The sequence below is a fragment of the Nelusetta ayraudi genome, unplaced genomic scaffold, assembly GCF_046127955.1.
Source record: "Nelusetta ayraudi isolate G7.1 ecotype Tasmania unplaced genomic scaffold, CSIRO-AGI_Nayr_v1 ptg000019l, whole genome shotgun sequence".
NCBI lineage: Eukaryota > Metazoa > Chordata > Actinopteri > Tetraodontiformes > Monacanthidae > Nelusetta > Nelusetta ayraudi.
This window is the reverse complement of record NW_027466069.1, coordinates 1,634,198-1,655,855: the sequence shown is the minus strand read 5'-3', so window position 1 is coordinate 1,655,855 and position 21,658 is coordinate 1,634,198. Positions and strand designations below refer to the sequence as shown.

The window sequence follows — 21,658 nt, the reverse complement described above, 5'->3', positions numbered from 1 at the left end:
CATGAAAAACTAAGTAAGTTATTTAATATAGATTTTTTAATATATAAAATTAAACACACGAAGTTACCACAACACTTAAATGTTAATTGTTTAAAAATTAAGTCCATAGTGCATCTCTAAAACATCACTGTAAACATCTAAATCAGTAGTATTTCCTCTATTCTGTTTAGTCCAAAGCAACATAGTGGGGAAAAAGAAAAAGAAAGAAAATCTTGTTTAACCAACCAAAAATCAATAAAAGATTATTGCTAAGTAATACAAAAAGTGAATTCTGGAAACAAACAAAGTGTTTAGTGTTGGATGGATGGACAGTTGGCCCTGTAGTGTCCATTTGAAAACACAGATTGTAGGTTGTTTATCTTTACAGAGGAATTGGAAAGTCTTGTTTTGGTCCAGCAGTGGAAATGTCATGTTTCAACAGCAAAAATCAAGATTCGACAGCAAACAGTGGAAGGCACTTAAACATTTCTCCCAGACTCACCAGTGGATTTTCTTTCTACACACATCCATCAACAGCTTTGTGCATCTATGCTAGTTAAACAAACTGTAACACAGGACAGCTTTTGCACCGTATGTCATCTATTAAAAACTCCGGGACTGAAAGATGCGTCTCTGCTTTCATGTCCCAAATACTGAATTTAATGGGCTAAATCATTCATTCATCCACAGTGCTGGAAGACTTGCAGTGTCACAGGGTGAAAGGAATGGTCGGGAATTTGTGCCAACGTGCGTTGCCTCCTATCCAGAGTAGTACTTTGTGGGCACGAAGGGCATCTTGCTGACAGTGGCAGGTACCGCCTTCTTCCGGACCTCCACCTGGATGGCAGTGCCGTTCTTGGCGAACGACGCGTCCACGTAACCCATGGCAACGTTCATTTTCAGGCACGGGGAGGGGCAGCCGCTGGTCACCTCACCTGCAGGAAACAACAGCGACATATTCAAGGCTGCCGTCAACGTTTTGGATTCTGTTTCGTCCTCACCTTGTTTTGCTTCCATTCAGTAATTTTGCACATAATGAATAATAAAATAATTAAAACTGAACATTTATGCACAAAATTTTAAATTTAACTTGACATGTTTCAAAAAGTAATGCCATAAAGAGAACACTGCCAGCGAGCGAAGCATGTGGAGATCTTTAACATGGTGACGTTTCATGAGTGGTTACTGACCTATGACCTTTCCATCAGGTCCCAGTATGGGTGTGTGCTGCCTGACTGGCGGCCCGGTCGACACCAGGCCGACTCTCTTCCTGGCCGTCTTGGCTTTGATCTGAGGTATGATGATGTCAGCGCCGGGGAAATCCTTGGTCTGACGTCGGCGCTTTCCTGTGAAAGAGAAGAAAGGAGTAAATAAGCGAAAGGGGGCCGCTGCGAATCCAAGGCTCAAGCAGGACAAATCATAATATAAAATAAAAACAATGCCATCATTAAAAAAAACTAATCATTGCAAAATGAAATTCTTACCAATGGTCCAGACCAGAGTCGCTTCAACAGGCGTGGTCGTCTCATCAATGTCGTTTCCGTAGAGACAAAGCCCCGCCTCCAGCCGTAAACTGTCCCTGGCACCGAGACCGGCCAGCTTCACCTCGCTGTTAGTCAGCAGCTTCTCCGTCAGCTCCACCACCCGGGACTGGGGGACGGAGATCTGGAACACAGAGGCGGACTTTTGATCAGAGCGAGTTAAACGATCAGAGGAGACCAAAAGCAAGAGGACAGTGTTTTTTTATGAAGACGCACACTAACGAATACATTGTATTCAGTGTCTTTTAGGGAGTCTGAGCTCTGAGGGTGCTCATGAAAGAGGCTTTTAAGTGAAAGAAAATCAAACTCCAAGATTTCTTCTGCCAGAGGGACCCGCCCACATCAGTCTGCCATCAGGCAGAGCTCCAGTCGTGTGGGCAGGAAAGATGTTTCCATCAGTGCAAAGGAGCCACTTCACTAATGCAGGCAACATTTAGAAGGTTATTCCCAGAATTTGCTGTGATATGGGAGATGTGATGTCTCTCCTGGCGCTAACTGTTGTTTCCGAGGTGTAAAGGCAAAGGGAATGAGATGCCGACCTCCACTCCATCCTCCCCGGTGTAACCGCAGCGGGTGACCCTGCAGTTGGGAATGCCGAACACGGTGGTCAAGGTGGACGTCATGAAGGTCAGCTTACTGAGGTCCTCCTTCACACCCGCCTGCAGCACCTGAGCCATGGCCGGACCTGCCGACACACAGCCCAGCAATCAGTCAGTGACATAGAAGACAGTGACTGGCATGACAGGGAAAGAAGAAGAAGAAGAAGAAGAAGAAGAAGAAGAAGACCTTTATTGATCCCTGTATCGTGCAAAAAGATCGAGAATTATATTAATTAAAGAAATAAGGCAATAAAATAAATAGAAGTAAATAAAATAAAATATTTGTAGGTCTAAACGGAAAATAAAAACAAGACATTTACATCTTATTAGCAGTTGAATGTGCAGATATCTATCTACATAAAACAAAAGGGAAAACAAGATAATCACACAACACAGCAGGGAGATGACGAGAGTGCTGACACAGAAGATCAAGACAAGAGGGATGAGAGGAAAAAAGAAAAGGCAGTGAGATGCAAAAGGGAAGTAAATATTTTACCTTGCAAAGCAATCAGCGCTGCATCAAGGAACTCCAGATCTACATCAAAACCTGCAGCTTTGAACTCGGCCAGTTTTGCCTGAAGGTGACACACACAAGCACACACACACTCCTCAAATCACTGACACCAAGGCACATTTTGTGTTCTACCACACACACACACACCAAAGCCACCTGCGTTCACCTTCATGTGAGCAGAGTCTTTGTCAGCGCAGCCGGCGTTGGACACGACGTACAGGTAGGCCTGGTCCGTCTTTGTCACGATGAGGTCGTCCATAATCCCGCCCTTCTCATTGGTGAAGAGGGTCAGCGTACCCTGAGGAAGAGTGGGTGGTTGGAGATGAGTGAATAAGGAAGCAGGAATTTTTTTTCTCGATTTTTTAAACTCAAACACAAAAATCTTTAACTGAAGGTTTAAAACAAACTTGTCTTTCATGTCACCTGGTTGTCCTTTAGTTCAGCAATATCAGCAACCACTAAAGACTCTATGAACTTCACCCGGTCCTTCCCATGGACTTTGGTCTGAAGGAAAAAGGGGGAAAAAAACAAAACAAGAAAAATAAGATAATGAATCAATCAATCAAACAATCAATCAAGGCATGTTGTTTCATGTTAGTTTCAAAACAACCTGTACCCTCCTTAATGTCGATTCAAATGTTTGGCGGTGCAAATTCTACTGTGTAATCAGATGTAACTGAAGTACTTTATCAGCGTCGTCGTTCGACCCACCTGCAGCATGTGGCTGACATCAAAGATGGAGCAGTGTTCTCTGGTGTGCATGTGTGACACAATGTGGCTGTCTTTGTACTGGACGGGCATGCTCCAGCCGGCAAACTCCACCATCTTCCCACCCTGGGACCTGTGGAAGTCAAACAGGGTCGTCTTCTTCTGGGCACCCTGGAATGAATACGGAGACACGATTACTTTTTACATTTAGCTTCTTTTTTTCTGAAAAAAAAAAAAAAAAAAGTAATGTTTATGCATTGTAGCAGTGTATCATGTAAACGTCCTGGAATTTTTTTTTTATCATTATTATTGATTTAACAGTTAAATCTAATAAACAGACACTGCAGTGATCATATGACACAATTGACCTACAATAAAAAGCTCTGGTTAAAGTGTAATTAATGAAACAGTAGTTCTTCCTTCCTTGACTCTTGACCTTTGAACCAGTCAGTCGGGGGGGCTTATCAGTGCAATGGCACCAATGCATTGTGGGACAGTTTGTGCTGACAGTTTATGCAAGACTAAGATCCAGACTGTTCCAGTTGGCAATTTCATCGTATGAGGTCAATAGACAGATTTCTGAACAGAAAGTTAATGTATGCACATGCGCACTGAGATATATAAATCTGCTTTCCCTTTTTGCAACACTCAAAATTGTCCTTAATCCAATAAGGCTTAAGTCCTAACTCTGTATGAATGATGCACACGCTAGGAAGTCTGCACAAAGGGGAGGCAGAGATGTGCAACAGACAGCTCTGTGGAATCAGTCACTCGTGATTTAAATAAAACTCATCTGGTGCAGCTCAGTGAAGTGAGACAGGCAAAGCTAGGATCTGCTGCTACACATTATGTCTGCATGATCTGACTGCTGCTGCTGCTGCTTCTTCTTTGGAAGTGCACTCACCCTGGATGTTATAGTAGCCTGTGTATTTAGCACACTGCATGTTGAAAGATATTTGCAACCTGAGTAATGACAGGCCGAAAGCAAAAGAATGCACTCTTTCTTAGTCAAAAGCCTGAATCGAAGAGAGTAAGTAACACGACGACTGGCAAAAACAGTATATCTGATCATTAGTTTTATTGTTATTTACTGGTATTATTTTAAATGAAGAAAGTGGAAGCAGGGGGCCACAAGAGCTACAGCTGGGCAGTCAGAGTTAATGAGGAGGATAACAGATGGCAAACATAATCTAAAAACGTGTTTTTACAAGATACAAATAGACATAGTATTCTACTATCATTCTACTACTCATATCCTCCACATATTACAGAAGTGTGATCGAGCTGCTTTACACCGAGGACCTCCCTCTGACCCCCTACAGGCAGCGGGTCCACTACCACCACCATGCTCCGCTTACCTCAGCAGTGGAAGCCTGCCTCTGCTGCCTCAGCCCCGGACATCCAGCGCCAGCGACCCGGAGCAAACCGTCCGCGGAAGCCCGCACTCCGAGCCCCGAACCGCGGACCGCAACCATCAGTCGAGCCAACATCTTGCCACCAGAGGTCCGCTGCACTATCTGCACACAGACACGCCACACGGCAAGCACTTCCGCTGTGTTACCAAAACTATTTGGACTCCGGAATTTATGCGTTCCTTGGCATAAAACAGCAAGTCTATTGCAAAGACTTCTGGGAAATGAAGTTATTTTGCTCACCGGCTAGATCGCAGAGCCCGCACACAATTTTTAAGTTTCTAAAAATAGATTTCACAATGCGTTACAAAAATACAATGTGAAATAAATAAATAAATAAATAAATAATGCCATATCTTTATTTAACAAGCCTCCTGTCAATGTTATCAAAATTATTCAAAGCACATGCTAACAGCATGAGTGAACTGTCGGCTAGCTAAAATGTAAAAGTGAAATGAAATTCAGTTGCTGTACAAGTACATTCATTTGAAGTTTGAAAAGTAAGAGTTTAGCTGTGATAAGCAATGAGCTATGTGGCACTGAATTTGTGAAAACAATTGTGGATAAAGAAATGCTTGGTAACTCCACTTCATATGATATTGTAAAATAGAACAATCCATGTTGCATTCTCCATAATTTCCCTGCTGTTTTCACTACCATGGACCTTGACAGTTGACTGATTAGGCGTGCCAGCCAATGCCAAACAGATTCTACAAACTTTAACCAGTTCTCCGCAGCCCTACAGCCACAGTGGAAGGAATCATCATTCAGAATAACTCCAACCTTTAGATGTGACTTGTCCCTGTCCCAAAAATAAATCTACAAGGTGAGTATCCACACGTTTGCTTGCCCCAGTCTGCCACCTCATGCCCCCAACCGACATCACTGAGTCATCCTTTAGCCTTAGAAAACTAATAATACCTCCATGTGCCTGAGGCTATTTTAGATCTTGAGGGCCTGCCAGGGTTGGGCTTGTGTGTCTGAGCATATTTGGAGGGAGGTGGAGGGGGTAACGAGCGTTTGAAGGGCTTCCTCTAACTGTCCCTCCATGTTTCCAGTTACTCTCAGTGGACAGTTGGGTGGGCTAATTTGGAACATGGGTGCACACAAACATGATTAGCAGAAGGGGGTGGCACTGGGGCGCTGTGCAGTTGCTCAGTCAGAAACATTCTCTCACAGAGAACCCAGGGACAAAACTGCTTTCAGACATCGGGGATTCCTTCACACTCATCATTTGGGATGCATTTTCATTTTGACTGGACTATCTTTGCCTGTCCCACCTTTTGTGGATTTTTGTCTCTCTCTCTCTCTCTCTCTCTCTTTTTTTTAAAAAATGAAACAGTAGATATGCGTTGTGGATTTTGACTACCTGTGTAATGAGGAGGAAAATGGCTGATGACAGATAGACAAAACCAGGAAAAGGAGACTTAAGGAAGGTGAGCTGGAAAAGCAAACCACTATCTGCAGACTCATTTCATTATGTAAAAACCGCACAGGATTTGGAATCAGGCAGCAATCGGGTTAATGAGTCATTCACCCATTAGATAGGAACTCTTACCGTCCTTTGGTCCTTGATTCAAACTCCAACATAACGCCTTCCTGTGTTTGACAATCAGCTCTATTAATAGCGCTGATAAACCAGGACCCATTAGTTTTTCTCTCCATGACGGCCATCTGCTCTTTTCATGACATGTTGTTCTTGCTATTGCCTTCCTCATTCACATACAGGATAATCTACTTGGTACTGTCTTCATTATAAACATGAGATTATTTACAGGATGCTAATCTGCAGCCAGTTTTAATTGCGAGTGTGAAGGAAACTTTCACATCCTGACAGTAAGCATTTGCAGTCATGAGATCTTTTGTTTGATAAATATGACATATGTAGACAGACACTGATAATTTGTTTTATACACATAATAAGAATTTTCCAGGTTTCAATAAGTCACTCAGCTTTATTCACTTTGTGTCTCATTTAAAGTACTGTCAAAGAATTTCTCATAGATTTGCCAGAATTACCAATCTGTCAGATAAGGCAGCACTATATATTTTTTTTATTATTATTTTTTGTTTTTGGAAGAGGTCACCCAGTGAGCCTTCTGAACAGTCATAGTGATATCCTCACTGAGGAGGAAGGGTTGACTTATTGGTTCCCTGAACTACCTGCATCCATCAAACTGTTCAGTCACCGTGAGAGCCGACAACATGTCGAGGCCTTCCTCCTCCCACACCACCCCTCAGCTCTACAGGGTCAGTGACAAAGACCTGACCGAGATCGAGCTCCACTCTGTGGACTCCATCAACGACCTGCACCGGATGCATCACGAACACAGCCACAAAGGTACTCAACACAACCTGAACACCACTGCAAGGTATACACACAACAGAGGTACATAAACTTCCAAAACTTAGCACAATCATAGATGTGCCCACATTGATCAGAGATCACCAGAAAGGTTGCCTCATCTACACACACACACGCACAAGCCCATGCACCTTGATGCCCCCTTTCAGAGGTATACACACAAGCAACCTCATGTCACCAACGATAAACAAACCCTTATATCACTACTAGATTAATGCACCCTTGGCTTAGCCACAAAAAGTGTACACGCAACCAGAATACAGCAACATGACAAAGCACATATGCACACACGCAGATTGTAGGAAGCACACACCCTTAACATTTCATTGGAACACATATATCCAGATGACATGTTTGATTGTGAAAAAAGACAAACACTTCTCAACACTGACGCCTTCTGTTGTTGTTGAACGCAGCAACGCGCCCCCCTCGCCCAGCGTACACCCCCTCCCCGAACGGAAATCTCTTCACTTGTGACGCGCCAGCTACTAATCCAAGACGACCTCCGGCCGGCAGCAAGTGGCAGAGTCGTCTGCAGGACATGTTGACTCCCAGTTCGTCTCGGGCCTATGCTATGGGTTGTGCCATCATCACTCTGCTGCTGCTGACTGTATTGCTCATCTTCTATTTCCTGGGTAAAAAAACCCAACTCATTCATAGTTATTATTTCCATTCATTAATCTTTAAAAAAACAAACAAAAACAAAGCCATATACTCTCATGCAACTTCTTGAATTTGGAATTTTGCTTCATTATGGTCAAACGCAAGTGTCTCAATGTTTTTTTTTGTTTGTTTTTTTTTTGTTTCCCTCACAGTCCAGCAGGGCGGCGCTGTGCAGCGGCTAACTGAGGCACTGAAGCAGAAGGAGGCGGCAGCCACAGAGCTGTCGCTACTCATCCAGGAACTGCAGGCACTCAGACACAACTTGACAGCACTGAGAGGAGGGACATGAGGGAACCACAACAACAACAAAAAAAAAATCACCTCGTTAACGTCACTTTTCACACACTCAAACGAACACAATTCCTCGTGACTCAAAAACATGAAATGATTCACATAACTCATTCTGTTGTTGAGCAACAGTGCACATTTATTGCTGGTGCCAAACAAATTATACTGCAGCAGTGTAATTGCTTGACATAGTGAGCAACATTTATCAAGCAGTTGTGTCTATTTCTGTGATGCTAGCTTGAGTGGATTAGAACATTGCTAAGCATGTGTCTATTTGCTTCTCTGTACTTTTTTGTTTCTCTTTCTTTGTCTTTTACAATAAATTGAACCTGTGCTTGTGCATATAAGATACCAGTGAATCTATATTTGATAAATATATTAATCTGAATAATTTTCCTTGACTGCAGCCCATCGCTGTGGCTTTTAACCTTTATTCTGACAGTTTGACCCATTCCATCCAGTGTAGCACTGACACCGAAAGTGGCTGGAATTGAGCTCTCGTTTATCAGGCTTGGACGCCACACGCGAGAAGAACATGTGACCAGAGTTGGGGCGTCGCCGGACGCAGCGCCCGTTGCCGTGGCAGAGTCTGAGGCTGCAGCGGTGGGCGTCAGCCGTCAGGGAGCGGATGAAGGGACCCAGGACAGTGTGAAGGTAGTCCCTGAGGAGGGCGCACTGGTGCTGGGAAGGTTCGGGGAGAAACAGTCGGGGTTGCATGTCAGAAACGCGCACAGACGCACGCGCACGGAACATTTTCATGAGTGTTGCACACCTCAGATTTGGCGAACTGCGTCTCTCCCCACAGCACCACGCCGGCGGCTCCCAGCGCTGCACTCTCTCCCAGCGTGTGCATCAGGTCCGTCTGCTCACACAGCACCATGTGTGTTTGTACCACGCAGTCCCATCAAGCGTGAATGAGCGTACACGTGTGTGTGCGTGTGTCTCAGGAAGCGCGACAGGAACCCTACCTCGTTAAGGAAATTCAGCGTGTGTGCGAACGCCAGCCTGGCGTAGGGAATGACCGGTGTGGAATGGCTGGAAGTGTTTCCGTGGCGCCAAACCGATGCCACCCTCAGAGCCTCCAGCACTGTGTGCCTGGGGGAGACACACACACACACACACACACACACAATTAACGCTGGGACATCAATCGCAATTGAACTGAACTGACTCTGGGAGTATCTAATAGTAATAATAGTAGAAAGAAAGGGACAGATCCCAGACAGCCGACTGACCTGACCATCAGAACGGCGTCCCTGGAGCCCCCGAGGCTCTGCTGTTGCAGGTAGATGCTGGGATAGAGAGCCGTGGAGCCGAACCACAGCCAGGAGAGACGGTCGTTAAGCCTTTTGGTCCCTCTGCGGCAGAGTCCTGTGTAGCTCTTGTCTAATTGGACATTAGAAATACATTTTAAAAATATACAAATGCACAAAACAGGTGTGACATCAGAATTCATGCATTGACATTTTACACTTTAAACTCAACACTCCATAAAGGGTAACGGAACACGCTCTCCAAATGACCATCAATTGCAAATTATAGAGCAATTAGATTTTTATTTTCTTGTAAATTGAGTGACAGATTGAGGTTACTTTTAATTTCAAGGAATGTAAATGCCTTTTAACCATTTTGCCACCACTTACATTTTTTAACATAACTAAAACAATGCTGATTGGTAACTTTTTTTTTTTTTTTTAGCCTTTAGTTAACCAGGTCAGTCCCATCGAGCTACAACAATCTGGGAAGCCTGGCCAAGACCGCAGCTTTAAAACATCAAGTTCCAACAATTAATTCAGCAATGTGGAATTACACGGTAAAATTGCACTGCATCAAAACAACAGAATAGTGGGACAATAGAGGGGACCCTGGCGAGATGAATGTGCACCTACCTGTTGTCCTCTGCTTATTGAAGCAGACTGGAAAGCTGTAAAAGCCCCAGTGGCCACGCGGCCGCTCTCGGACCACCGCCTGCAGCGTCCCCTCCATGTACTTCTGAGCGCTTTCCTCAAACTCCCTCCTCGCCGCCGCCACGGTGGCCCTTTGCGACAGATAGGGACTCTGCTGTTTCACCAGCAGCTTGGACAGCTGCCTGTATTTTCTCTTGGCGCCAGAGTTCCTCCCCCACAGCGGGTGCCACTCCTCCCAGTCGATGACGCCCAATCCGGTGAAGTTTGGCCACAGCATGCCGGACACCTCTGTGGTGGTGAGTGCCAGGTGTACCGAGAGGTTACCGAGCTGAGGCAGCCCTCCGTTCACCTTCCCGCCCTCGTGGGACAGGTAGGGATACGTGCCCAGGTGGTCACGGTAGTAGATGGTCATGCGCTGGAGAAACAGAAACATTGGGCTTTGAAGTTATTTAGGGTTACAACTGAAGAAAGTTTTACAGCCAATTTTTTTGCTGTTTTGTTTCGGCTTGGAGCGCATTCAGCATCGTCATCGACCCCATTTCCAATACAGGGAGCAAAGTAGCTCGGAAAATGATTCAGCAGAGAGCGTTGCAGGAAACAGCTAAATGGTGATTTTAAAGATGAGCGAACAGAAGCAGCAAATCAGAATGCAATTCACATGCAAGATGTTGTTGTCTATTAGCACTACTCAGACTTTTAAAAAAAAATAGTTAAGTAAGAAGCTAATATTATATATATGTGTGTGTGTGTGTATACATATATATGTATTTATATATATGTATACACACACATAGTTTTTAAGCGAAAAAAATGTTAAATGGTTTGTGTTTTTAATGATGGATTCTAATGCAGCTAGCTTGCTTTACTAATTATTCTATATACATATATATGTATATGTATGTACACTGGCAGCAGTCTCTTTGCTCCCTGCGACATCACAGAGTCACTACACTGAGCCAGTTCATAGGACAGCAGTGAGGAGGATGCTGTGGCCCACTGGGAACAATCACCTGCCCCTGGAAGCGCTGCCGCTTGTTCTCAACAATGTAAAAGTCCTTCAGGTCCAGGTCAATGTTGTGGCGCCTGTGGCAGCGAGCCGTGGGCATGTTCCACACCACGGTGAAGGGCAAGTTACGCAGAATGGGTGGCGCCGCTGCGGGAGGCACAGAAGGAGGGGGGCTGTGGGAGGAGCCTGGACCGGAGGTGGAGGCATGTGATGGGGGGGTGAAGGAGATGAGAGGGAGGAAGAGCAGGAGACAATTCAGCAGCATGGCTGTTCATCAGTGATGGGTCTTTCCTGACAGACAGGGAGAGAGAATATTTTCATCAGACTGATTCTGGCTGCTGACAGTAGAAATTAACATTTTTGAAATAAAATCTCTTTTAAATCAGACACCATGCCAGTCATCTACATTATGGTTTTTCTGTGACTGTCCAACGAGCTAGCAAATATTTTTCAATAAAAAGCAAACTGCTTCAAGTCATTTGGTTGAGTTGCTTGTCAATAAAGATGACTGATTTCCTCCTGGAAATGTGCAATTGAAGATTTTAATAAAATTCCTGATTTTCAGTTTAAGTTTTCTGAAAACACTTGATGTTATCATCAAAATGTATGAATGTAAAAATATCATCAGTTCTTTTCAGATCTGACTTGTTGTCTTCTTCTGTGCTAATGGTCCATTTTCATTGGGTTTTCATTTTCACCAAAACGCATCAAGTTGTAAGGTGGAAAGTGCCACCTGTTCTTAAAATGTGTTATATCCGCAATACACTAATTCTTTGGTAAGGGTTAAATCACATACAAGCATCCTGTGCAATGCAAGTCAGTCAGGCCAGGGTCAAAACACACTAATATCAAACAACACACTTTAAGGGAGCACTTTTTTAATTGCAAATTTCAATATTGAACTAAAAACACTCAAAAACAAACCGAGAGGTAGGAAGCTCGTGTAAGCGTGTTTGGAGTTTGGCTTTGGTTCAGTAAACATATTTCGGTCTGCATTTGAAATGTCTTACACCCCAGACGTGAGAAGCCCTTGTTGTTCTGGTTTGATTTGTTCATTCAGTTCACAGGTTTCAGCCCAGAGGCACGAGCTGCTGGGCCACTTCACAGCCACGTCCATCAGACGGCCGCTTTGTCAAATGTCTTTGTGCATCCAAAAGATGGGAACTCCTCTGAGGTCTCTGTAGGGGGTCTCGCTCAGAGTCTGTGCAACTGGCTGGCCTGCAGATGGAGGCGGAGGAGGAGGCGGGGGAGGGATGGAAGGGTTGAGGGGTGGAGGTGGAGGGATGGGAGGACTGTGTAGCGGTGGAGGAGCTGGAGGCGGTGGAGGAGGAGGGGCTGCTGAGTCTCCGTCCTCTTGTGGAACTTGGGGGTTCCCTCCGCTCTGCGCCCCCTTCCCTGTTCTCGCCTCCTCACTGGGCATCCCGGAGAACCTCAGCAGCGCCCCCATAGGAACAAACGCCGCCATGGCGCCGGCGTTCTGCACCGGTGTCGAGAGCACGTAGCCCACGTGGGCGTAGAAGCGCTGCTTGTCGTGCGTGGTCAGGCACAGGCGCGCGAAGCCCCTGCTCCTGGCGTAGAGCTCCGCCTCCCGCATCAGCGTGCGGCCGTAGCCCCGCCCACGCTCCGCCCGCGGCACCACCACTGACTCCACGAAGAGACTGCCGCCGCGCCCCACCACCCGGGACAGGCGGGCGTGGCCAACCAGCTGCTCCGCCCCTCCGTGCACCCGCAGCAGCGCCAGGCAGACGGGGAAGTCTGCGCAGGACTTCTGCAGGGAGTGGACCCTTGCCGCCTGGCTCCTCTTCCACTCCGAGTTGACCAGGTCGGCGCAGGGCACCAGCAGGTCCGGCCGCAGGTGGATGGGCACCGCCCGGGTCGTCTCCGGCTGTCCGCAGTCTTTCCCGACATTCTGAGTCTGACCGTCAGACGCTGATGATGTTGTTGTTGCTGTGGAGTGTGGGTCCCCGCTCGGTCTACCTCCGCTCTCTGGTTGGGAATCTACTGCTGTTAAGGGTTCAGACCTGCAGTGATCAGGGTTGGTCTAAAGTCAGTCAGCTGCTAGGTGGCAGATACTAGGATGTAGAAAGTGCTTTAATCATGCAGTCCGTCCGTCCGTCCGTGCGGTTCGTTTGATTAAATTGTGGTCTGACACAGCGGGACGGAACTATTTTCTGAGCTGACTAACGATACTGTCGGAGGAGGACGACGAAAGCAAACCAGTGATCCGCCTTAATTCTGTTTCCGCCACAGAGTGTGAGAACATCTTTGAGATTTCCGTGCCCAGAAGTGCAGACAGATGATGGACGCACTCGAAAACTGGACTGAGTGTAAACGGTCCATTTTCAGGTCAAAGTTGTTTGGCCCATTCTAGAGGCTGGGACGACAGCTGACAGACCTGAAAACTCATTCTAAAAATAGATAATCATTTCTAGGAAGTTCTACAACTTTAACAGGATTTCTATTCTCAACTGAGATTATCATCAGGAAGAGATCATAAGCAATAACTACTTTTAACATAAAAAAATGACAAATTGTATGCAGTATATTGAACATCAATTGCTGCCGCTATATGCAGATATGCCAATAAAGTAGACTAAAAAAGTAGCTCAGTAGAATAACCAACAGAAAAACTTTGATGTAAACTTTGACAGTATTGGCTTTCACATGTAACAACAGAAAAACGATGTGTTGCTAAGTCAATTTCTTATCAGGCCTTTGCAGATACCACTGAGGACATTTGTTTTTTGTTTTTTTTATCACCTTCGGTGCTGAAGAGACCAACCTCCCAAACTGAACCATGACATTTTTACACCTTCAAGTTTGGTGCTGACAGTTGACTTTACAGAGGGTTTGAACCGAGTAAGTTTAAGAAAGCATAAAACTCCTTTATAAAATTTGCTGCACACATTTTTCTGTAAAGTTCTTCGCCATAAATTTATGCGAATTCAAGATTAATTCCAAAACGAGAAGGATTGAACGCAGTGAGGAAATGTTTAACTTATTTAAATTGTGCCTCAATATGCAGACTGGTATTATTTTTGATAGGATAAATAAGAACTAAATGTATAATAACAAAACCCCCGCCATACACAAAATATTTTAGAAAGAGCCGCGACGGACCAACTTACCACAAGAGGAGAGCTGCAGTCAGATGACTGACAAGACAGATAGCTGAAGTCAGTGAAGTACTACCCACTGAACGGAAATTACATTCCAATCAGAAAAAAAGGACGTTACAAATACAGGAAGCTGGTGGAAGCGTGAAAAGATCAGAAGCCTGTTACTTCAGCATAAGCTTCTCATTTCTGCTTCCTCTGACAAAATCAAGCTGACAGTATCTCGCTGAATGTTATGGTCTTTCTATTTCAAATCTCTAATAAAAACAAAAAATTAAAACCTGAGTTTTGCAATTTGTTGCAATCAAAAGATATTATTCACTTCGACTAATGTTTTGATAATCTCTTTATATTTTTGCAGTAGGTTGCAACAGAATTACATATCCTGATGATGTCTAATTCAAGTCAACATTATATTTAGGATTTGTGACATACAAATATTGATAGTATTCATTATTATTTTTTTTTTTAAAAAAAATGGTACGGATAAGTTTAAAGAACAATTTATTTTGTTGGTTATAGATGGTAATTGCATCTGGTATTAGATGCATTTCAACTCGAGTCACTGTAACTCATAACATTGCAACTTTTAAATGTATCGTATTTGTGTGTGAGATGTGATACATAGCCAAGCAAAGTATCACTACCAACATTTATTTTCACATTTTTGGAAAGTCACAAATACATTTTGGCTATTAGTGTGTTTGTTATTTTTTTTGTGTGTATTCATCTATGCACCGACATTTAATTTTGGACTGCTAATATCAGCAAGGAAACGCGTTTCCTCCCCAACTAACGGCACCAGCTGAGAACCCACAGATATATCGGAAAAAAGATAAACGTGTTAAAGAAAAGAAGAAGAAGAAAAAAAGACGACCTCACACTATTTTATTTTTTACTCAATTACCTCACTCCTGCCACTCCGCGTTAACTTCCATGTATGGCAAGAGTTAGCAGACTGAAGCCAGTCCGGCGTGCTAGCTAGCTTCTGTCTGGACTACTTTCTCTTACAGGCGTGTTACGGCTGTCAAAGATAACCACGTGTTTACGCCTTTTAAAAGCTGCACATACCACGGGGTCATACATTATTTCTTTACAGCCGAACAAAGTTACCTACATGTTTAACGCCGGCGTTTGTCATCGGTGGGCGTCGGTGGTAAGATTCTGTTAACGCGCATTTGCAGAAACTTGCTGGAGTGTGACAGTACGCTACGGCAACACCGCTCAAACAAACTACGTCACATACGACATTCCTGGCCAGCTACTCTCGGCGTCTTTGCTGGATGTGATTACACAAGAGGCTTAGCCGCAGTTGATGACGTCCATTCTAACGACTAAACTCCAGCTACAAATTCATTCATTCATTCATCTTCTATACCCGCTTATTCCTATTCAGGGTCATGGGGGTCTGCTGGAGCCTATCCCAGCTGTCTTAGGGCGAAGGCAGGGTTCACCCTGGACAAGTCGCCAGTTCATCGCAGGGCCACATAGAGACAAACAACCATTCACACTCACATGCACACCCTACGGACAATTTAGACCTAGGTTCACTTGACCTCACAGGCATGTTTTTGGACTGTAGGAGGAAGCCGGAGAACCCGAAGAGAACCCACGCAGACACAGGGAGAACATGCAAACTCCACACAGAAAGGTCCCAGGCCCGGGCCCCGGAATCGAACCCACGACCTTCTTGCTGTGAGGCGGCAGTGCTAACCACTGCGCCACCGTGTCGCCCAGCTACAAATTATTTGGACAAATTTATATTGATGTAATCCAATCACGAAGGCTTGCAAACGTAACTACGGCACGAACACCAACTCCATCTTTAGACCTAGAAAACAAACCAGTCGTAAAATAATGTCCTTAAATAAATAAATTAAATCCTATTTGAAATCGAATAATTAATTCAATATAAAAAAATGTTGATTTTAACAACTATGTGTGCATTTCAAGAACAGCCAGGAACACAACAAAGCCAACAAATATATATAAAAAAAGAAGCTATAGTTATAGCAAAGGTCTCACTGCAATATCTCTGTGAAAACAGTTCCTTTAAAATATGTGTCACTCAAATAGCTCGTTGCATGACAATAATCAGGTTATTTTCTTTTGAATGAACATACAGTATGAGGTATAAAAAAAAATTGACATGGACAGCTGAGATTATTAAGAAAACGTTTGCTTTATTTTTTTTTCTGTATTTATTTTTTGTTGTTTTTTTTTTTAAATCCAGGACAACTCATTCAAAGATAATCAAGGAGAAATAAGCACTACTGTTTTTTTTTTATTAGAATTTCTTCTCTGTTTATACATCTTGTCAGAGATGAAGGGTGAATTTTATCAGATTTGGTCAAAGTAAAACGAAAATAAACGAATAATAACAATACATTAATAATTAAGTCTTACATAATACGTAATAAGTGTGGCGTCAATAATAGAATAAGAATGGCCCAGAAAAAGTGTCATTATCGTTTTCACGGTTGTTGTTCTTCTTCTTTTTTCCTGTGGTACTGCAATAATCACCAGCACTAACTCAATTCAATCAACAACAGTAGAGGAAGAAATGGAGCGCACCCCAAAGTACAGCACCCCTGCCTCCCAAAGAGGAAACACTTTTTTTTTATTTAAATAATATTTTATCAAAGCTTCTTTATTTAATCTTCATAAAACATTTCTAAAACATATGTCGTCATTAAACTCTTCTCTCTCTCTTTTTTTTTTTTTGCATTTGACTCATTTTCCTTGTCTGAGAGTTTCTCGTCTCCTTTTTTTTACCACAATGTAACTGTTGATGCCAGTGTGGTCACCAAAATGTTTTTGAATATCTGTACCTCTGTGTGCGTGCGTGCATGTGTGTGTGTGTTCAACAGGTGCTTGCAGCTGCAACAACTTTGAGTTGTCCAAGTGCTCATGTGAATGCAAAGCCTACACAAAATTAGCATGATGATGTGGTTTTTGAACATAACGTGTGTGTGTGTGTGTGTGTGTAAGAGAGAGAGAGAGGGGGGCGGGGGAGAGAGAGAGAGAGAGACAGAGAGAGCGAGATCTGCATTGCACTATGTCACCTGTATTAAGGTAACTGCAGTGGCGACATTCATACTGCAAAAGTGAAGCTGGCTCAGTCAACACAATATGTGGCCTCTAGCTGTGTGTGTGTGTGTGCGTGTGAGTGTGTGTGTGCACGCACAACAAAGTAAGCATATCAATAAGGGTCGGGATTGTGTGTTTGTGTTTGTGTGTGTGTGTGTGTGTGTGTGTGTGTGTGTGTGTGTGTGCCCAAGGGTGAGCAGATTACGTGAAGTGCGCCTCTTGTGGCGTCTGCTTGAAGTGTCAGTGTGGAGGAGGGACTTGTGTGACTGTGAGCATCCATGCACTTGCAGCTGAAGCCAGTCTCTCATGTGTTCTGTGTAGAGCTCACTATGACTGTAAGTAACGTAAAAGCCATAGCGTGTGTGCGCATGTGCATGTGTGCATGTGTGCGTGTGTGTGTGTGTGTGTGTGTGTGTGTGTGTGGTAGTAGTAGTAGTAACATTAGAAGGCACGGAGGGTGGTGTGGGAGGCTCAGTCTCTCAGGTCCATACTGGAGCCAAACAGGGCCACCAGCTGCTCCTCATAGTGGGCGATGTTCCTCTTCATGATCTCCTTACAGGAGCCCAGCAGGCGCTCAAACGCCTGCACGTCTATTACTGCAGGGATGACACAGAGGGGAGGGGGTCAGGTGTGGCTTTGTAGAGTCACAGTTGGTTCCTCTAAGAATTCTCAGTGTTGTGCCCATAACGATTTATATAAAAAAAAAAATTCAAGTTCATTGCAATAAAGATATATATTTTTTGTGATTTAAACACCATAAATGTCAACCGACAAATATGAACTCACCTTATTTACACATATGACCTTCTTACAAACATAATATCTTGAAAAAAATTTTTTTTTCAAATACTACACTCCAAAATTTCCTTTTGCAGGAAAATCCACAATCATTACATTTAATGCCGTGTCTCGCATTTTCTTTACATTTTTTTTCCTCCAACAATGATCCTTTGTGCCATGAGGAGATGCACATGCTTATGAACAGTCAGGTTCGGGGGCGTCGGTCTTACCCAAACACTTCATAGCGCCCACTGCGTAAGCCGAGGCGGCCCGCGGCTTGTTGGTGACCAAGGCCAGCTCCCCAAAGTACTGACCCCTGGTACACCTCGCTATTTCAACCTCCGCATTGTCCGCATGGTCTGCTTTCGTCTGCAAGGAGGGAGGAGGGGGGGATTAGGTGCAGGAACAACGAAACGTTCCCCTCGGTGAAAAACACTTAGATCTTCAAATGTAAAACCACAACTGCCACTGCTGCTGGGGAAAGGAAGGAAATGTTCACTTTATTATTATTTTTTATATAGTGAGATGTGTCCGTGGTTCTATTTGTGCCTTAGAGGATAAACAGACATCCAACCCCTGCTCATCACTGCGAAATGAAGCTGTTAAACAGGATCTTACTTTGCTCTTCATCATGATCTTGACCTCCCCAGTCTCCACAATGTAGAAACAGTCCGCCTTGTCGCCCTGAGGAGCCAAAAGACACAGTTTGTGGTGAGATCCTCGGCGTTTGCATGGTCTCTCTCTCTCTCTCTCTCTCTCTCTCTCTCTCTCTCTCTCTCTCTCTCTCTCTCTCTGAAACCTCAGTGAGTGGACGCCCACCTGTGTGATGATGCGCTCTCCATCCGAGAACTGCTTGGCTCCTAATACATCCACGATCTTCATCCTCTCCGCCACCTGCACAGTGAAACGGGGCATCGTGAGGGGAGAGAAACAATGAAAATGCAGTCTGGTGAGAACTCACGACGGTGCACGCAGGTCACCGATCATGTTAACACTTTTATGGCTTCTTCACACATCAGATGCTGGACAGGTGAGTGAATTACTATAAGTTTCCATCAGTAAGTGAAAAAATGTTGATGGTAAAAAGATACTTGATTAAGAGGACCTGTTTGTGTTGACTTACACACATGCTTCCAGCAGTGTGGATGTTGATTAATGATGATGAATCTATTTCTTTTTTTTCTTTTTTCTTTTTTAAATATCTGAAATAAAATTAGAGGTAAAAAAAATAAAAAATAAAAAACCGCAGCAAACCAACAGAAAGCAGATCTCACCTCCAGCGATTTGAGTAAGGCCACAGACTCAATGAAGGTCTCGTACATCCTCCTCTTCTTCGCGTTGTTCTTCAGGATGAGTCTACGAAATGTGGCGCGGTCCTGGGTAAAAACAAACAAACAAAAAAATAAGCAAGTAAACCAACACCTCCCGCTGAAGGGAATTGGCTGCAGGTGGTCCTAATATGTGTGGCCACAGGGGGGCGCTAGAGCCGCATAAAGCGTTACAGAAGAGCGCCGGCTCCATTCATGGCTAGCTTAACTCCATTCTTAACGAGTCTTCACAGAACACAACTAGGTGAGCGTTTAGCTTTTCAACAAGGGGAAAACCTGCAGTCGGGAAAAAAAAAAGAAAAAAAAAGCTCGGTAATGGAGAGAAAAAAACAAAACGGAGAGAAAAAAAAACCCAGTCATGAGCCCTTCAACTCCACTTTAAAGACCAGAACACAGCTCGTATTTCTGTTTTACTCATGCTTAAAAATACTCCCAAGAACACAAACCCCAGTGTATTTGGATCACATGCTTACCAGCCCCCACAGCGCTCCGTCCTGGGTGGCGACGATGGTGGCGGCACGGGGCGTGTTGTACATGAGCGCCAGCTCCCCGAAGCTGCCCTTATTGTTATACTGACCCACGCATGTTCCTGATACCACAATGTCAAACACTCCCCTGCAGGGCGAGGACAGAGGCAGGCGGTGGGTGAGGGGGTCAGCAGAGAGAACAAACACACAGGAAAACTGCAGCAAGATCACACGTCCAAATGAGGATAGCAGCAAAGCTACTTGAGGGTGCGTTCAAGTGTGTCATGGTTAACGTGCTTGAGGTTTTGGGTGTGAATGTGTGTTTCAGCAGATCTTCCCAGACTGCCGATATGAGGAGTACCTGTGGAAGGTCATTTTACAACGTTGTTTTTATTCTTGAGTGAGGCATCATTATTATCATCTATACAGTACTTGTATTTCACATCTAACAATGACTGGCAAGTCATTTCCTGTCTTGGCACCATATGGCCGGTGCCTCTTTCGGGTTTATTTGTGGAGATCCTTCTCACAAAGATAATCACACTCAGACCGCAGCCGCCGCCGCCGCCTTACCGTCCTTAATGATGAACACAGGATATTTTGGAAGACATCCTTCACACGGAGGACAGAGGAAACACTGTATGCTTAAGTTACATTATAAAACGGGAAACATCAGCACCCTTTGTCATATCACAGGGTGTGTGGACTGCTAGAACTGTGCCTTTTTGGACATATTTTCTGAAAGGTGGAGCTAGCAAAAAAAGTAAACAACAGGGTTTCTACTGAAAGGAGACAAATTATTGCGAGAAATCCTTAAAGCTTGGATAAAAATCTGAATAAAGTCTGTGTTAAAATGAGATCTTAAGCGTTCCCGTTTCTGTTCTGGTGCCTGTTCTTCGATTGTTCTCGCTCTCATCCCGCCCTGCCGGTGACATTAGCTACCACCTCAGCCCAATGCGGGCCCGGGGAAAACCCCAAGATATATATATGACCAGGCAAGCATGCTACTCTTAAAGGTCATCGCATTTTTCTCGCATAGGAAGCACGCTGAGCTGGAAACACAGATGCAAAAGATAGCACAATACGAGGGGAGTCGCACCGCTGAGCTGCGCCGATTTGGTGCCACTCCCACCACGAGCGGAGGCCAGAGAGGCACAAACAGTGAGCCTCAGTCTGCCTCAGAGGTTAATGGCAACATCTTCAAAGCTCATTATTATGATCATAACAGCACCGGAACATCTTTAACACACTGCGGCAATTCTGACTCAAATGCATGACGACAAAAGCAGCATTTTGCAGGTCACGCAGCGAAAACAACTGTTGCCTTTTCAGTCCAAGATGAATTTAATCGTTACAGAAGATTGGACCAATCACAGCGCTCCTACCACTGGGAGCCTGCCCGGGTAACAAAACACGTCCTGTCAGCCTGTTTACACAGCAGCAGTTTACACTAGCAACATGACAGGAAAATTACACACAGCCTTCATATGTACTGTATGCACAGAAATACACACCTCCATAATCATAAAGAATGCGTTGTAAACACAATGGTAAACACAGCAGGAGCACCAGGAGAACTCATTCAAGTTGCTCACTTCTTCCAGACTTTGGTTGCACTCCATGTTTTAAATGTAAATGTGTGTGTGTGTGTGTGTGTGTGTGTGTGTGTGTGTGTTCTAATGTCCTATCTCTGTGTATGAAAGTCTGTATGAAAACCACAAACTTGTATGTGAGAGGCAAAACCAAGTACCGGTAGTTGATCTCTTTCTCGCAGCTCATTGTAACGTTATATTCACTCCCCCCCCCCCCCCCCCCAATTCACGCTCGCCTTATTTTGCAGGGACATGAAGAGCATAAAAAAACACTTCCAATATCTATATTCCAAGACCTCATCC

At 44.4% G+C, this 21,658-nt stretch overlaps 5 protein-coding genes and 1 long non-coding RNA gene across 8 annotated transcripts in view; 2 read left to right on the top strand and 4 right to left on the bottom strand.

The window, feature by feature from the left end:
* Nucleotides 1–21,658, top strand: part of LOC142888133 (uncharacterized) — an 85,275-nt gene that overhangs the window by 28,178 nt on the left and 35,439 nt on the right. The window lies entirely within an intron of this gene.
* On the bottom strand, nucleotides 43–5,309 carry amt (aminomethyltransferase). The gene is made up of 9 exons (XM_076026145.1): nucleotides 4,700–5,309; nucleotides 3,345–3,512; nucleotides 3,057–3,137; nucleotides 2,800–2,931; nucleotides 2,616–2,694; nucleotides 2,060–2,205; nucleotides 1,464–1,644; nucleotides 1,170–1,325; nucleotides 43–914 (listed from the first exon to the last, which is right to left on the bottom strand). Exons 1-9 carry the CDS (start codon nucleotides 4,829–4,831, stop codon nucleotides 739–741), a joined length of 1,251 nt encoding a protein of 416 aa, XP_075882260.1. The 5' UTR covers nucleotides 4,832–5,309; the 3' UTR covers nucleotides 43–738.
* On the top strand, nucleotides 5,333–8,108 carry LOC142888115 (uncharacterized). Its single transcript, XM_076026146.1, has 3 exons — nucleotides 5,333–7,094; nucleotides 7,535–7,753; nucleotides 7,934–8,108. Exons 1-3 carry the CDS (start codon nucleotides 6,959–6,961, stop codon nucleotides 8,068–8,070), a joined length of 492 nt encoding a protein of 163 aa, XP_075882261.1. The 5' UTR covers nucleotides 5,333–6,958; the 3' UTR covers nucleotides 8,071–8,108.
* On the bottom strand, nucleotides 8,183–14,206 carry hyal3 (hyaluronidase 3). The gene is made up of 7 exons (XM_076026168.1): nucleotides 14,111–14,206; nucleotides 10,987–11,273; nucleotides 9,959–10,391; nucleotides 9,305–9,455; nucleotides 9,038–9,164; nucleotides 8,842–8,931; nucleotides 8,183–8,750 (listed from the first exon to the last, which is right to left on the bottom strand). Exons 2-7 carry the CDS (start codon nucleotides 11,245–11,247, stop codon nucleotides 8,493–8,495), a joined length of 1,320 nt encoding a protein of 439 aa, XP_075882283.1. The 5' UTR covers nucleotides 11,248–11,273; nucleotides 14,111–14,206; the 3' UTR covers nucleotides 8,183–8,492.
* naa80 (N-alpha-acetyltransferase 80, NatH catalytic subunit) lies at nucleotides 11,844–15,395 on the bottom strand. Its single transcript, XM_076026177.1, has 2 exons — nucleotides 15,216–15,395; nucleotides 11,844–13,003 (listed from the first exon to the last, which is right to left on the bottom strand). Coding segments are annotated over exons 1-2 (891 nt in total). The 5' UTR covers nucleotides 15,218–15,395; the 3' UTR covers nucleotides 11,844–12,114.
* Nucleotides 17,350–21,658, bottom strand: part of prkar2aa (protein kinase, cAMP-dependent, regulatory, type II, alpha A) — a 33,482-nt gene continuing 29,173 nt past the window's right edge. For all 3 annotated transcript variants that reach the window (XM_076026172.1, XM_076026170.1, XM_076026171.1), the window contains 6 exons: nucleotides 19,770–19,911; nucleotides 19,243–19,344; nucleotides 18,788–18,862; nucleotides 18,587–18,652; nucleotides 18,199–18,337; nucleotides 17,350–17,784 (listed from right to left, as the gene is read on the bottom strand). In XM_076026172.1, the coding sequence (XP_075882287.1) occupies nucleotides 17,660–17,784; nucleotides 18,199–18,337; nucleotides 18,587–18,652; nucleotides 18,788–18,862; nucleotides 19,243–19,344; nucleotides 19,770–19,911 (649 nt within the window). In that variant the 3' untranslated portion in view covers nucleotides 17,350–17,659. The remainder of the gene's footprint in view (nucleotides 17,785–18,198; nucleotides 18,338–18,586; nucleotides 18,653–18,787; nucleotides 18,863–19,242; nucleotides 19,345–19,769; nucleotides 19,912–21,658) is intronic.

Coding starts and splice junctions, on each gene's coding strand:
- hyal3 (XM_076026168.1), bottom strand. CDS start 11,247: ATGCTGCTGAATTGTCTCCTGCTCTTCCTCCCTCTCATCTCCTTCACC. Junction 9,456..9,958: donor CAATAAGCAGAGGACAACAG/GTAGGTGCACAT, acceptor ATGTCCAATTAG/ACAAGAGCTACACAGGACTC. Junction 8,932..9,037: donor CGCTGAATTTCCTTAACGAG/GTAGGGTTCCTG, acceptor CTGTGTGAGCAG/ACGGACCTGATGCACACGCT.
- LOC142888115 (XM_076026146.1), top strand. CDS start 6,959: ATGTCGAGGCCTTCCTCCTCCCACACCACCCCTCAGCTCTACAGGGTC. Junction 7,095..7,534: donor TCACGAACACAGCCACAAAG/GTACTCAACACA, acceptor TGTTGAACGCAG/CAACGCGCCCCCCTCGCCCA. Junction 7,754..7,933: donor GCTCATCTTCTATTTCCTGG/GTAAAAAAACCC, acceptor TTTCCCTCACAG/TCCAGCAGGGCGGCGCTGTG.
- amt (XM_076026145.1), bottom strand. CDS start 4,831: ATGTTGGCTCGACTGATGGTTGCGGTCCGCGGTTCGGGGCTCGGAGTG. Junction 3,138..3,344: donor ATGTCAGCCACATGCTGCAG/GTGGGTCGAACG, acceptor TTTTTCCTTCAG/ACCAAAGTCCATGGGAAGGA. Junction 915..1,169: donor ACCTGATGGAAAGGTCATAG/GTCAGTAACCAC, acceptor TGTTTCCTGCAG/GTGAGGTGACCAGCGGCTGC.